The sequence below is a fragment of the Emys orbicularis genome, chromosome 2 (genome assembly GCF_028017835.1).
Source record: "Emys orbicularis isolate rEmyOrb1 chromosome 2, rEmyOrb1.hap1, whole genome shotgun sequence".
Lineage (NCBI taxonomy): Eukaryota > Metazoa > Chordata > Testudines > Emydidae > Emys > Emys orbicularis.
In genome coordinates, this window is record NC_088684.1 from 157,695,997 (window position 1) to 157,711,092 (window position 15,096).

Consider the following 15,096-nt stretch of genomic DNA (forward strand, 5'->3'; position numbering starts at 1 on the left):
TCCTAGACTTTGGCCAGTAGGCCATGTTGCCCTGTGACAGGGGCTAATTTCCTAGACTTTGGCCCATAGGCCGTGTTGCCCTGGGACGAGGGCTAATTTCCTAGACTTTGGCCAGTAGGCCGTGTTGCCCTGTGACAAGGGCTAATTTCCTAGACTTTGGCCCATTGGCCGTGTTGCCCTGTGACAAGGGAGGGTTCTTAAGGGGGAGGGTGTGTGGTGGGGCGGCTGCCCCACGCCCGGAGAGTGTGGGCTGCGGCAGACCCGGGTGCCTGCACATCCCGGCAGCCAATAAGAGAAGGGCTTGTTGCGAGTCAATCAGAGGCCAAATTGGGGACAGCCAATCAGGGCCAAGCTCAGCCATATAAAAGACTGCTCAGGGAGAGAGCGGTCAGTCTGTCCCAGGCCTTCAGAGGGGAAGGTCTGTCTCCAGAGCTGGGAGGCCAGCACCACGGACAGCGCAATGCAGGCCAGCCTTGGAGAGCAGGAGAAGGTCCTACTCCGTAGCCTGCCAGGCGGCTGGCCTTGAAGGAAAGGGCCTAGCGGGAAGAAGGGCCGTTGGGGAAGCGGTCCAGAGGAACAGACAGGGGAGGAAGGAGAAGGAGGACAGCGAGGCTGTTGCTAGAGGGCCTCTGGACCGGGACTCAGAGTAGTGGGCGGGCCTGGGTCCCCCCCACCCTCCGTTCCCCTTGGCAGTACACCCAGCCATAGGCCGCAGGTGCAGAAACTACACCAGATCCCGGGCTGTAGGGATCGGACTTGAAGGTGTAGGATTGTTGATCATCCAGCCCCCGGAAGGGGGTGTGAATAGACGAAGGGACACTGTCGGAGGACAGTGTCCCAGAAGAGGACACCATGCGTCAGGAGCAACGCGGGTCCACACGCCAACCGAAGGCGGGACGACAGACGGGACACCACCAGAAGGGGGCGCTCTACTGGATCGAACCAATTCCCCGAGACGACCAGTAGGAGGCGCCGCGGTGGTGAGTCCCAACATTGTCACAAGGGGTAACAAGAAAACAGTCTACAAATACATTAGAAGCAAGAGGAAAACCAAGGACAGGGTTGGCCCATTACTCAATCGCGGGGTGGGGGGAAACAATAGCAGAAAATGTGGAAATAGCAGAAGTGTTCAATGACTTTCTTGTTTCAGTTTTCACCAAAAAGGTTAGTAACAATTGAATGTTTAACGTAGTGAATGCCAGTGAATATGAGATAAGATCAGAGGCTAAAAGAGGGAAAGAATAACTTAAAAATTACTTAGACAAGTTAGATGTCTTCAAGTCACCAGGGCCTGATGAAATATATCCTAGAATACTTTTGCAGCTGCAGCGGCTGGTGCGGCTGACCCCAGGGCCGCTCAAGCAGCTAGTGTGGACCCGGGGCCAGCTGCATGGGCTGCTGCTCGGGTGGCTCCAGGCAGCTGGTTCCAGGTGCTGCCCAGGCAGCCGGTCCCAGATGCTGCCCCGGAGCAGCAGTCTGGGAGCAGCGGCGGGGCCATGGGCTGCCCCCCGCCTGAGGGAGCAGTGGCGGCAGGGCCCCGAGCTGCACCCTGCCCGGAGGAGTGGCAACGGTGGTGGTGGGGCCCTGGGCCACCTCCCCCAGAGCAGTGGCGACTGTTGGAGCACCCCCCACCCCAGAACATAAGCATTTGCTGGAGCGCTCCCTCTCCCCCAGCATCTAAGATTTAATTAGGGGTGTTTTTAGTAAAAGTCATGGACAGGTCACTGGCCATCACTTTTTGTTTATTGCCCGTGACCTGTCCATGACTTTTACTAAAAATACCTGTGATTAAATCATAGCCTTACTTATGAGGGAAGATTGAAAAAATTGGGTTTATTTAGTCTGGAGAAGAGATGACTGAGAGGGGACATAACCGTTTCCAAGTACATAAAAGGTTATTACACAGAGGAGGAAGAAAAATTGTTCTCCTTAACCTCTGAGGATAGGACAAAAAGCAATGGGCTTAAATTGCAGCAAGGGAGGTTTAGGTTGGACATTAGGAAAAACTTCTTAACTGTCAGGGTGGTTAAGCACTGGAATAAATTGCCTAGGGAGGTTGTGGAATCTCCGTCATTGGAGATTTTTAAGAGCAGGCTAGACAAACACCTGTCAGGGATGGTCTACATAATACTTAGTCCTGCCTTGAGTGCAGGGGACTGGATTAGAAGACCTCTAGAGTTCCCTTCGAGTCCTATGATTCTATGTGTCGACCCACTTCGTGCACTATGGTTTTCATGGTGGCTTGTCTTGCAGCATTTACGTTTTGGTGTATAAAACAAATCATCATTAGCCTTACTAAGAGAGTAAAATTGGGTGACATTGGGGTGTATGCACCCAATTGTAAGTCAGCACAAAATTTGCCTCACAATCTAGTCTGTGTACAGTTGCAGATGATGGTGTCACCGATTCTTAAATCAATTCCTCTAGCAGCAAAACATTTTGAAACGTGAGCACCATCTGGTGGAATAAGACAATCTTATGCTAGTTAACTAAATTAATTTTAACTTAAATGTTAGCAGTGTTTAATTTCATTCCATGGCACTTTAATGAGGTCTAGGGAAAAATACAACCACTTCCCTTCAGTCTTGGTTCAGTTTAGCAGTGCATCTGCGAATTAATACACATTGAAGGGTCAGCAGTACACCCTTAAATGCTGTCAGACTAAAGTTTTAGATATCCCTTAAATTGGACAATGGAATTGATACCTTGGAAATGACATGCTGTTGCTTGTGGAGACCAACTGCATCTTTGAAGACTACATTCATCATGCAAAGTGATGGAAAAAAGCCCCCCAAATAAGCAAACGTTTGTCAGGGGTCACGTATTTAGTCTCAGTGTATTAAAACCTAATTGTTTTATGACTACTTGTATGGACAGGTACAGGATCTACACTACAACTGCAGGCCTCACAGTTAGGCTATGTGCTTAATTTCCTTAGCAGGTAGATGTAGGTACTGGTTAGAGGGAGCACTGAAAAATCTCAAAGCCATAAGCATTCAGAAAGCCCTACACAAGTTCTCCTCTAGTATAGTAGCTAATTACATGCTTTAGTGAGAGCCTGAGCCGCAACTTCAAAGCACTGTCTATGCCGCTTTTTTTAGAGTGCTAACATGGGGCCTGCAAGCCTGAGTTGGGTTGATCCAGACTGTGAGGCTCACTGCCACAGGCTGTGTGTGTAAACATATCCTCTATGCCTTTACAGCGTCAACCTCCTTTGCGTCAATGATTCTTGCTTGAACAAACTTCCTTCCATGAAATGTCAAAGTATGAAAAAATCAGGGCTAAGTTTTCAAAAGACATCCCTAACAGCATTGTTTATGTCAGATAGCTTTTTTCAGATTAATAGTACTTCATTCATAGCTAGGAATATGGCTAGTAATGCCATAACAGGCAGCTAAACAAACCATAGGAATAGCCACACTGGGTTCCACACTGGGTTAGACCAATGGTCCATCTAACCCTGTATCCTAGCTTCCAACAGAGGCCAGTGCCATGCTTCAGAGGGAATGAATGGAACAGGCAATCATTGAGTGATCCATCCCCTGTCATCCAGTCCCAGTTTCTAGCAGTCAAAAGTTTAAGTACACCCAGAGCATGGGGTTGCATCTGTGATCATCTTGGCTAATAGTCATTGATGGACCTATCCTCCCTGAATTTATCTAATTCTTTTTTGAACCCAGTTATAATTTTGGCCCTCACAACATCCACTGGCAATGAATTCCACAGGTTGTCTGTGCATTTTATGAAGAAGTACTTCCTTTTGCTGTATTAAACCTGCTGCCTATTAATTTCATTGGGTGACCTCTGGTTCTTGCATTATGGAAAGGGGTAAATAACACTTACCTATTCACTTTCTCCACCATTCATGATTTTATAGACCTCTATTATATCCCCCCTCAGTTGTACCTTTTCTAAGATGAACAGTCTAGTCATTTTAATCTCTTCTCATGGAAGCTGTTCCATACCTATAATTATTTTTGTTGTCCTTGTCCGTAATTTTTCCAATTCTAATACATTTTTTTTTGAGAAGGGGCAACCAGAACTGCAAGCAGTATTCAAGATGTGGGCATGCCATGGATTTATATTGTGGAATTTCGATGTCTCCTGTCTTATTATGTATCCCTTTCCTAATGGTTCCTAACATTCTGTTAGATTTTTTGGTAGCCACCACACTCTCAGCAGATGTTTTCAAGAAACTATCTATGATGACTACAAGATCTTGAGTGGTAACGGCTAATTTAGACCCCATCCTTTTATATGTATAGTTGGGATTATATTTTCCAATGTGCATTACTCTGCATTTATCAACGCTGAATTTCATCTGCCATTTTGGTGCCCAGTCACCCAGGTTAGAGAGCTGCCTTGGTAACCCTTTGCAGTCAGTTTTGGACTTATCTATCTTTGGTAATTTTGTATCGTCTGCATATTTTGCCACTTCACTGTTGACCTCTTTTCCAGATAATTTTCTCTATTGTGAAAACTGATATTTCCCCCCTCTTTAATCTATTACTGATACAATAGAGGACCTTCTCTCTTATCTTATGATTTTGCTTTAAGAGCCTTTAGTGTGGGACCTTGTCAAAGGCTTCTGAAAGTCCAAGTACACTATCTCCACTGGATCACCCTTGTTCACATGCTTGTTGACACCCTCAAGGAATTCTAATAGATTGGTGAGGCATGATTTCCCTTTATAAAAGTTATATTTACTCTCCCCCAACACATTGTGTTCTTCTGTGTGTCTGATAATTCTGGTCTTTACTATAGTTTCAACCAACTTGCCTGGTACTGAAGTTAGGTTTACTGGCCTCTAAATGCCAGGATCACCTCTGGAGCTCTTTTTAAATATTAGCAGTCCTCCAGTAATCTGGTACTGAGGCTGATTTAAGTGATAAGTTACATATCCCATAGTTAGTAATTCTGAAAATTTCATATGAGTTTCTTCAGAACTCTTGGGTGAATACCGTCAGGTCCTGGTGACTTGTTGCTGTTTAATAAATTTGTTCCAAAACATCCTTTATTGGCACTTTAGCCTGGGACAGTTCCTCAGATCTGTCACCTAAAAAGTATGGCTTGGGTATGGAGAGCTCCCTCACATCATCTGAAGTGAAGACCTATGCAAAGAATTCATTTAGCTTCTCTGTAATGACCTTGTCTTCTTTGAATATTCCTTTAGCACCTCGATTGTCCACTGGTCCCACTGATTGTTTGGCAGGTTTCCTGCTTCTGATGTAATTTAACAAAATTGCTGTTAGTTTTTGTATCATTTGGTAGTTGCTCTTCAAATTCTTTTTTTGACCTGCCCCATTATACTTTTACCCTTGACTTTTCAGAGATTTTGCTCCTTTCTATTTTCCTCACTAGGATTTGACTTCCAATTTTTAAAGGATGCCTTTTTACCTCTAACTGCCTCTTCCACTCTGCTGTTTAGCCATGATGACTTTTTTTGGTCTTTACTCTTTTTCTTTCTTTTGGAGTACACATTTGGAATATACAGTTTCAGCCTCTATTATGGTGTTTTTAAATAGTTTCCGTGCAGCTTGCAGGCATTTCACTTTTGTGACTGTTCCTTTTAATTTTAACTAGCTTTCTTATTGTTGTATAGTTCCTCTTTTTGAAGTTAAATGCTACTATGGTGGGTTTCTTTGGCATTTCCCCTCCTACAAGGATGTTAACTTTAATTACATTATGGTAGCTATTACTGAGCCCCTGGAAACATCAAAACATGCTGGAGGAATTTTTGGAAAGCTAATGCACAGAGTGTTGGCTGATTGCTTGAGAGAAATGGAAGTAAATGTGCCCATGTACAAGGCAGAATAAAAAGAGTAGACTAACTACAAAGTGAAGTCATGAAGCTAGCCCTTAAATAATTACAATCAAAGAACCTGTACTGAAGGGCAATATTGAACATGTCAAGGGACATGTCACCAGATTTGCTTCCTCCCAATAAAGATTGTATGCCACCTTACACAACAACTAAAAATGAAGTCTCAATTAGGTGGAGAGTTGTGCTCTGCAGCCAAATAGCCACCAACCACGTACGAGAAATCTATATTGGATATAGTCAGATATTTAGTAGCATTTAAAGAATGCATAGTACAGATATTCCCCTGGCATTGAAGTGTGTGCACTCAAACCTATAACAAATTTAGTTAATCTTTGGATACAGATTAGGGACGCTATATGCCATCTTGTGACTGGAATGATAAAAGTAGTTCCTGACTCAAAAGTCAGGCCTCTATCCTGTTTGTTCCTCAAGTGACAAGAGGGCAGTTATACATCTGAAGCCCTTGAACAAACTTCTATGAAATCTTAAGTTAAAGGACCCATATCTAAGAAGATTGATGTCCTTTGATCTAGACTTCAGGGAGATCTGGTTGTGTTTTCACAACAGGTTACTTGGCATTGTTTATAGTTCTGCTAAACTAGTGCAGATAGCTAGCACTGAGCTTTGCACAGCATGTTGGGTCTCGCTGTAGGTTCTGGTGATTCTAATAGTTGATCACAAACAGAAAACTACACTTTCTTAGGCTTGGTCTACACTTACCCTCCAATTCGAACTAAGGTACGCAACTTCAGCTACGTGAATAACGTAGCTGAAGTTCGAAGTAGCTTAGTTCGAACTTACCTCGGTCCACACGCGGCAGGCAGGCTCCCCCGTCGACGCCGCGGTTCCCCCGTCGACGCCGCGGTACTCCTCTCGTCTAGCTGGAGTACCGCAGTCGACGGCGATCACTTCCTGGTTCGACTTATCGCGTCCAGACAAGATGCGATAAGTCGAACCCAGAACTTCGATTCCCAGCCGCCGAACTAGCGGCTGGGTGTAGACATACCCTTAGATGGGTTCCATTTGGGGACATGATGTAGGAAATACAGTGAAAACAAGACTATATGACAAAGCCAGCTCAAACCTCTTCAATGCTTTTAAGATACAGACCCAGTTTTCTATATGTTAAGATGAGGACACAAAGGGAAGTTAGTAAAAGCTCTGTGCATGATACAGGTTCTGCAGCCTCCAGTTCTTTCCAGAGTTGCCTATGCAGCCAATGAAAGAGGCCAAACTCAATGCAACCCTCTTCCCAGAGGGTCCCTCCTATATACCATGGGCTTATCATGGCCAACAAAGATTCTCTCATAAATACCCATATCAGTACAGTGGTACACAATAGATTCTGGAAGAGATGTCCAAATCTCAGATCTGGACAGGACTACCCTAACCAGCCAACCTAGAGGGAATGCCATTTCCCCCAGTGCTCACTTCTACATAAAGGTCTTAAGTGTAGAGTCTTATGAAGACATTATCAATGGCCTATAATGACCCGGTGTCCATAAAAAACTGAAGACAAGACGACTAAATATCCAGCATATTGTGTAGCTATGGCAGACAATGTGATTGCATACCTGAACGAGCATGAGAGAACCAGGTCACTTGATCTTTATTGGGAGGCTCAGATCTCAATTAGATGGTTGCAAAATCTGTTCCTCTGTGCTGTTTTCTCTTTTCTGTTTATTGCAGAGTGCCTAATTGGACAAGGTATATACCAGGTAGGATGGAGCCTTAATCCAGATGTTCTAGTTACATAAGTGTGCAATCTAACAATGGGCCGCTTTGCTTCCAGATGAAATAAAGTCACAAAATCACTTTCCATGAGAGTGGTATCTATGGATGTGCTTTCCTAGTCCTGGCCCAAGTGAATGCTTCCAGTCATTCCTGATTCTTCACAGGGCCAATTAGTAGAGCTGTCAGTAATGTCCCTCTAAAATGGCTGCAGAGACTCCGATTAGCTGAGTTGGTAACTAAGGCGATATATTTGCCCATTAATATATGGAAGGGACCTAAGCATCTCATTATACTGTATAACCTGACCTTAGCACGTGAAAGTTGGCTGCCTAGCCTTTGAAAGGAAGCAATGAGAATGGATTCTCAGACAGGTAGGTCTATACATAGAGCACACTTGTCTGTGTCTGCATCAGATAGTAAGTGTTAGGCAAATTTGTACTTAAATATATTTTTGTATACTTCGATTTAATACTAGAGTTCATACAAGACAATGTCATTATAGGGTTAATGTGCCCAGGTTAAAGGAACATGTATTAACTACACTGGGGTATTGGCAATATGTAAAAAGAATATTGCTTTATTCACAGTTGCCAGACAGAGTCTCGGCTAAATCCTCAACAGTTAGACAGGACTACAAATTAAAATTGCAGTCTGGTCCTCAATGCCCATGCATAACATTATCTCTTAAGGATATATTCTTTCTGTCAAGTAGCTCTTTTGATAGCAGTCAAGTTGACGATTAGAGTATAGAAACTAGGGGCCAGATTTTTAAAGGCATTTAGGCACTTGACAATCCCACTGTCACGTCCTATAATACTAATAGGACTTACTCTAGTTGATGTTTTTTGGAGCAAGTATTGCACTTAGGCGGGTAATCACTCTCGTGATTTTTTTTTTCATAAGTACTTAAAATCCTATATGACTGTCAAAGTGGCTTATGCCAAGGGTGGGTTTTTCATAAGTCTTTCAGACCATGGGCTTTACAGCTTTACAGAAGGCATGCCTTAGTAATTCAGACATGCATTCACTCTGTGGCTTCTAGCATTAATAAAGCACAGGGATAGGTGGCCATAGATAATAACTCAGCTTTTTGTCTATAATTTTGAAACTGGCAATCTATGTCTAAGTTCAATGTGTGCTCATGCCACATTTAATATTTGTATGGAAATTGACAAATGTACCTTTCATTTAAAAAAAACAACCATAGCAAAATATTGTACATTTTTCAATATCTACCACTTGGTGGCAGCTAACCACTGCCTTTAACCAACTACTGTATAGAAGAAAGAAACCAAAATTCCTAAATTCACTTGGTTTCAAATCGAACAAGGTTGTCAGTATTTAAATTGCATCAGAGTTCTCTTGATGAAAGTGATATGACTAGTACACTTTTATTTTCAACTAGATGCTTCTTGGTGTAGCTGGTTTTTTGCTGACTGTTACAACCCAAACTGACCTTGCTAATCAGGGGCACAATCCTGCAAGGTATCAAGGACTCTAGCCCCAGTCGACTAATGCACTGACTGAAGTACATGAGTAGTCTTATTAGAGACAATGATATTATTTATGTGCTTAAGTTAAGCACATTAGTGTTTCCTGGATGTGTACGGTGCTCAGTACCTTGCGGGAGTTAGCCCTAGGTATATACCATTTGGCAATGTCTTAAAACTGCCAAATGTAGATGGCAATGGTAAAAGCCAGCATTTCATCAACAAAGAGCCTAAACACATCTTGCTTTCTGCTTCAGCTGCAGATCAGTACATTTTGGCTGTTGTATGCTGTATTGATCTACGTCTGAAAGAAAGGCCATTGGCTAAACCTGTTACTGAGTTAGGTCCTCAACACTGGGCCTTAGCAGATTCTTTTCCTCTATGCCACAGACAGAGTTCCTATTGTGAATTGAAACTTCCCAAATCCACTTCATTTTTCACATTTGAACTGTGTAGTTTAGTTTTGGGGATGGCTGCTCCCACCCTTCCCAAGGATGTAGATGGCTTGATCTAATAGGAAACTATAATTAGGGAGCAGTTAAAATTGAAACTATCATTGAGTTCTTATTGTGTTCTCCCTTCATAGTGAGACGCCTCAGACCAGAATGGAGATGGGGGAAATATTGCCCATGAGACCGAGTGCAGAACCTGCTGATGGTGGGGAAAGCGGGCAGTGCCACTGTTCTGAATGCAAATGACCCAATGTATTTGGAGTGGTCCACGAGTCTACTGGATATTAACCTTAGCCAAACAGAAATGTCTATAAATTAGGGCTGTCATGCGATTAAGAAAATTAATCGTGATTAATCGTGCAATTAAAAAAATTAATCACGATTAATTGCATTGTTAAGAAATAATAGAATACCACTTATTTAAATATTTTTGGATGTTTTCTACATTTTCAAATATATTGATTTCAATTACAACACAGAATACAAAGTGTACAGTGCTCACTTAATAATTATCTTTGATTACAAGTATTTGCACTGTAAAAAAACAAAAGAAATAGTATTTTTCAATTCACCTAATACAAGTACTGTAGTTCAATTCTTTATCATGAAAATTGAACTTACAAATGTAGAATTATGTACCAAAAATGCATTCAAAAATAAAACAATGTAAAATTTTAGAGTCTGCAAGTCCACTCAGTCCTACTTCTTGTTCAGCCAATTGCTCAAACAAGTTTGTTTACATATGCAGGAGATAATGTTGCCAGTTTCTTGTTTGCAGTGTCACTTGAAAGTGAGAACAGGCATTCTCATGGCACTGCTGTAGCCGGCGGCGCAAGATATTTACGTGTCAGATGCGCTAAAGATTCATATGTCCCTTCATACTTCAACCACCATTCCAGGGGGCATGCATCCATGCTGACGACAGGTTCTGCTCAATAATAATCCAAAGCAGTGCGGACTGACGCATGTTCATTTTCATTAGCTGAGTCAGATGCCACCAGCAAAAGGTTGATTTTCTTTTTTGGTGGTTCGTGTTTTGTAGGTTCCGCAACGGAGTGTTGCTCTTTTAAGACTTCTGAAAGCATGCCCCACACCTTGTCCCTCTCAGATTTTGGAAGGCACTTCAGATTCTTAAACCTTGCATTGAGTGTTGTAGCTATCTTTAGAAATCTCACATTGGTACCTTCTTTGCGTTTTGTCAAATCTGCATGAAAGTGTTCTTAAAATGAACAACATGTGCTGGGTCATCATCCGAGACTGCTGTAACATGAAATATATGGCAGAATGTGGATAAAACAGAGCAGGGGCCATACAATTCTCCCCGAAGGAGTTCAGTCACAAATTTAATTAACGCTTTATTTTTTTAACGAGTGTCATCAGCATGGAAGCATGTCCTCTGGAATGGTGGCTGAAGCATGAAGGGGTATACGAATGTTTAGCATATCTGGCACGTAAAGACCTTGCAATGCCAGCTACAAAAGTGCCATGCAAATACCTGCTCTCACTTTTTGGTGACATTGTAAGTAAGAAGAGGGGAGCAGTATTTCCTGTAAATGTAAACAAACTTGTTTGTCTTAGCGATTGGCTGAACAAGTAGTACTGAGTGGACTTGTAGGCTCTAAAGTTTTACATTGTTTTGTTTTTGAGTGCAGTTATGTAACAAAAAAAAAAAAATCTACATTTGTAAGTTGCACTTTTCCGACAAAGAGATTGCACTACAGTACTTGTATGTGGTGAACTGAAAAATACTATTTCTTTTGTTTATTGTTTTTACAGTGCAAATATTTATAATAAAAATAATATACACTTTGATTTCAATTACAACACAGAATACAATATATATGAAAATGTAGAAAAAAAAATCCAAAATATTTAATAAATTTCAATTGCTGTTTTATTAACAGTGTGATTAAAACTGCAATTAATCACGATTAATTTTTTTAATCGCAATTAATTTTTTTGAGTTAATCGCGTGAGTTAACTGTGATTAATTGACAGCCCTACTATCAATGTTGGTCAATAGGTATATAATCCAATGTTAGTATGTAGTTGTAGCTATTTTGGTATAAAGCTGTATACTAAGTACTACTATTTTGTTTTCAATCAATTTCTTGTCCCCTCCTTTCCTGCCCCTCCTTTCCTTTTTTGATGTATAACAAAGGCTCTCAGTAAAGATTCATCAAGACACTACTGTTTACTTTCACTAACTTTATTACACTAGTGACCTCTACCTCTATCCCACTTTTTTTCTTATTCTCCTTTCCACACTTACCCTCTCCTTCTTTCCTTGTAACTTTTCCCAGTAATTCCTCATTTTGTCTTTCTTTAGTTTGTTTGCCACATTTGCTATTCTTGTTTCAATGTATTGCCTCCAGCTACCTGGTGTTAATTAGGATACATTGAGAAAATGTTGCCAATTTGAGAAATTTTATCATGAGACTCACAATAAAGCCCCAGTTCTTAGAGTTGTTACATTAATATTGACTTTTTAAAAAAAAACTCTAGCCCTCCTGGCAGAGATCAGATTAAAAACATGACCCCGAAATAGCTCAATACTCATGAAGTCTCTATATTTTTAAGCAAACAGCATGTCTTTCAGGAGGCCTGCCACAAGATTTTGTTTCAAATGCTTACACTGCTTTCTGTTCACTTTGTGCTATCCCTCATAGAAAACATCAACACTAACTCTTCAGATTTGAATATTGATGGCCAAACCATATCTGAGTAATTTCTTAATATCTGCTGGAAATGACGTTTTAAACAGTTTCTGCAGAAATTATTGTACTAAGAATAGGGTAGGAGATATAAAAGCACAAGTTAATCTGCAGAAAATTCTTTTCCTTGATTGACTCTTTTCAAAGTACCTCTACCACGATATAATGCGACCTGATAACATGAATTCAGATATAACGCGGTAAAGCAGTGCTCCGGGGGGGGGGGGGGGGGGCGGGGCTGCGCACTCCGGCGGATCAAAGCAAGTTCGATATAACGCGGTTTCACCTATAATGCGGTAAGATTTTTTGGCTCCCGAGGACAGCGTTATATCAGGGTAGAGGTGTATAATACTTTGAACTTCTATGATGCCTTCCTCTGAGAATCTCCAATTTGCTTATGAGCATTAATAAATGAAGCCTCAAAACAATCCTTTGCACCATATAAATATTAATTAGCCCCATCCTGCAGAGGGCTTAATGATCAGAGGTTAAGTTGCAAATTTTCAAAAGAGGTTTCAGTGTAATGTTTCTCAGGGCAGACAAGTCTGCTGCGGAGCAAGGAAACCATCATCTTGAGGCTTCCAGCCTGTACTGTAACCAATGATCCTGCTATCTTTTGAAACTCCTGGAAAAACTTTTACTCACCTGAATGGTTTTGGATCAGTTCCTGGACTAAAGGTTGCTCTCACTGTATTGTTCCTGCTAATAGTTGATGTTGCAAAATTTACTTGCATAGTCCTTTTTCACAGGCTCCATAGTCTCTGTTCACAGGCTTATAACTTCCTGAAATGTTCACCTTGTCCAATGTTAAGATAGGTTTATGCATAAGTTGATGAAACCTTAATTCTTGTCTTGTAAATCTGCATTATGGCCCTTAATTAAATATCTGTATGCAACTACCATCCTCAACTACTATATAGTAGCTGTGTGTGTAAGTACAAAGCCATATAACTAACTCTAATGGTGAAATTGCACTATAAGGATAAAAAGATTTTGAAGCAAATGCTAAATTATGAACACCTCAAAAAATGTCACGATGGGTGTACAAACCTTGCACCAGGAAAAAGGGTGTTTAAAAACAGCTTTGGGTTCAGGCAGCCCTGCCCTACCACACCTGCAAGACATGACAGTTGTGGAGAAGCAGCCTTAAAAGGGAGTAGTCTAGTTCAGAAGGGCCCAGCCCTAGGAGGTGGGCAGACCTCTCCCCATTAGCTCCCAAAAGTAGCATTTCAGAGGATGAAGCTACCTGAGCATTCCTGTGAATGCTGGGTGAGAGCGCTGAGGACAGTATCTCCTGAAGGGCGAGAGGCCAGGCTAGGAACATGTTTGGACTATTCTTGTCATGCCGTTCCTTTGTTACCTTCCCTCCAAGGCCTGAAAAGGGCTGGGGAAGAAGGCCTAGGGGGCCACAGTAGGAAGAAGTCCGGGGAAGAATCAGTAGGACTGAAGAGGCAGATCTTAATCACCTGCTACAGGGAGCCTGGGCTGGAACACAGAGTAGAGAGATTGACTTGTTTCCCCTACAGGCCACCAAGGAAAGGTATGGTGAAGGCCCAACACAAGTGTCATAAGGGCTAGTGGGTTTAGACTGGGTACAAGGCTGCCAGACTGCTAGTGAACTGGACTCTGACTTCCCTGGGAAGGGGTGAGGAGTAAAATGTGACATCAATGTAAAATGTGGACAGAGCCACAAGGCTAAGGGGACCACCAGCAGACTTGAATGGCTGGTCAACGGGCAGTGGAGAGGAAAAACCCATCATCACCTCATTCAGCCATAAGGTAGTGTAGTGGCTGGTGAGTCACCATCTTTAGCCCCTAATGAAGACTAAAGTACATTACTAACTACTGTCTCATAACAGGAGGACAACATTTAGCTTTAACATGTAACCTTGCTTTGCCTGATTTAAATGCTTTATTGTACAACCTCCATGTTATAGTTAAAGCTTTTTGCATGTTAATAAATATTTTTCTAAAAAGCAAGAATGGGTTATTTGTTCCTTTCACTTAAATCTGTTAACCAGAACCATGGAAATAGTAAAAAGCGACAAAGAGTCCTGTGGCACCTTATAGACTAACAGAAGTATTGGAGCATAAGCTTTTGTGGGTGAATATCCACTTCATCAGACTCATGGAAATAGTGTTACCTTGGTTACAAAATAGACTCTAAAAGATACTTGATTATGGCAAAATGCCAGGTCTGCTATAGTGAAGGTTGGGTGTACTTTTCTTTTATAGTTAAAAATCAATATATTTCAACAGGCTCTGTTTTGCTGTTCTCAATAACTTTTCAGCTACTCTGGGTCCTTTATGGAAGTGCATGCGCCATGCTTTTCTGGAATAATATGTCCTGACACCCTCAGAGGCAAATGAATAATACAGCTTGGCAGATGCTGCATCCATTCTCTCCTTTCAGGTTTCTGTTTTCAACTCCTGACAAATTGGGAGCCTTCGCTCTTGCCCAGTTTCTGTATCTCCTTTTTTGTTTGGAAAATGACCTGTCTGAATTGCAAGGCTAGCCCATTAACTGTCGAGCTCATTCTTTAAGGCTGACTTATTTTGCTTTCAAATCAGACTAAAGTTTACACTTGAAATTTAATTATCTGTATTGTCATTAGGCAGGAATCCTTAGACAGTACTGCTCTCTGATTTTCCCAGTGTTCAGAAAATGAGTAAGTGATAGTGGTTATGAGAATCTGAAGGTGATTCTGTCCTGGGTGTCTTCCATCAATTGGATACATTTAGCTGGAAGAGAAAATGACATCTCGGCTACTAAGAGGGAACACAAGGATGCTTGGAATTTAAATGATTTTACAAATACTTAAACAAGGAAAAGCACAGGAGCTTGAAGATTCCAAAAAAGTCACTTTTGAATGGTAAGGTTA

At 41.7% G+C, this 15,096-nt stretch overlaps 1 protein-coding gene across 1 annotated transcript in view; it reads left to right on the forward strand.

Annotated features, from left to right (window-relative positions):
• Positions 1-15,096, forward strand: part of DNAH5 (dynein axonemal heavy chain 5) — a 248,587-nt gene that overhangs the window by 1,432 nt on the left and 232,059 nt on the right. The window contains exon 3 of the mRNA XM_065398374.1: positions 5,603-5,801. Coding sequence (XP_065254446.1) covers positions 5,603-5,801 — 199 coding nt within the window. The remainder of the gene's footprint in view (positions 1-5,602; positions 5,802-15,096) is intronic.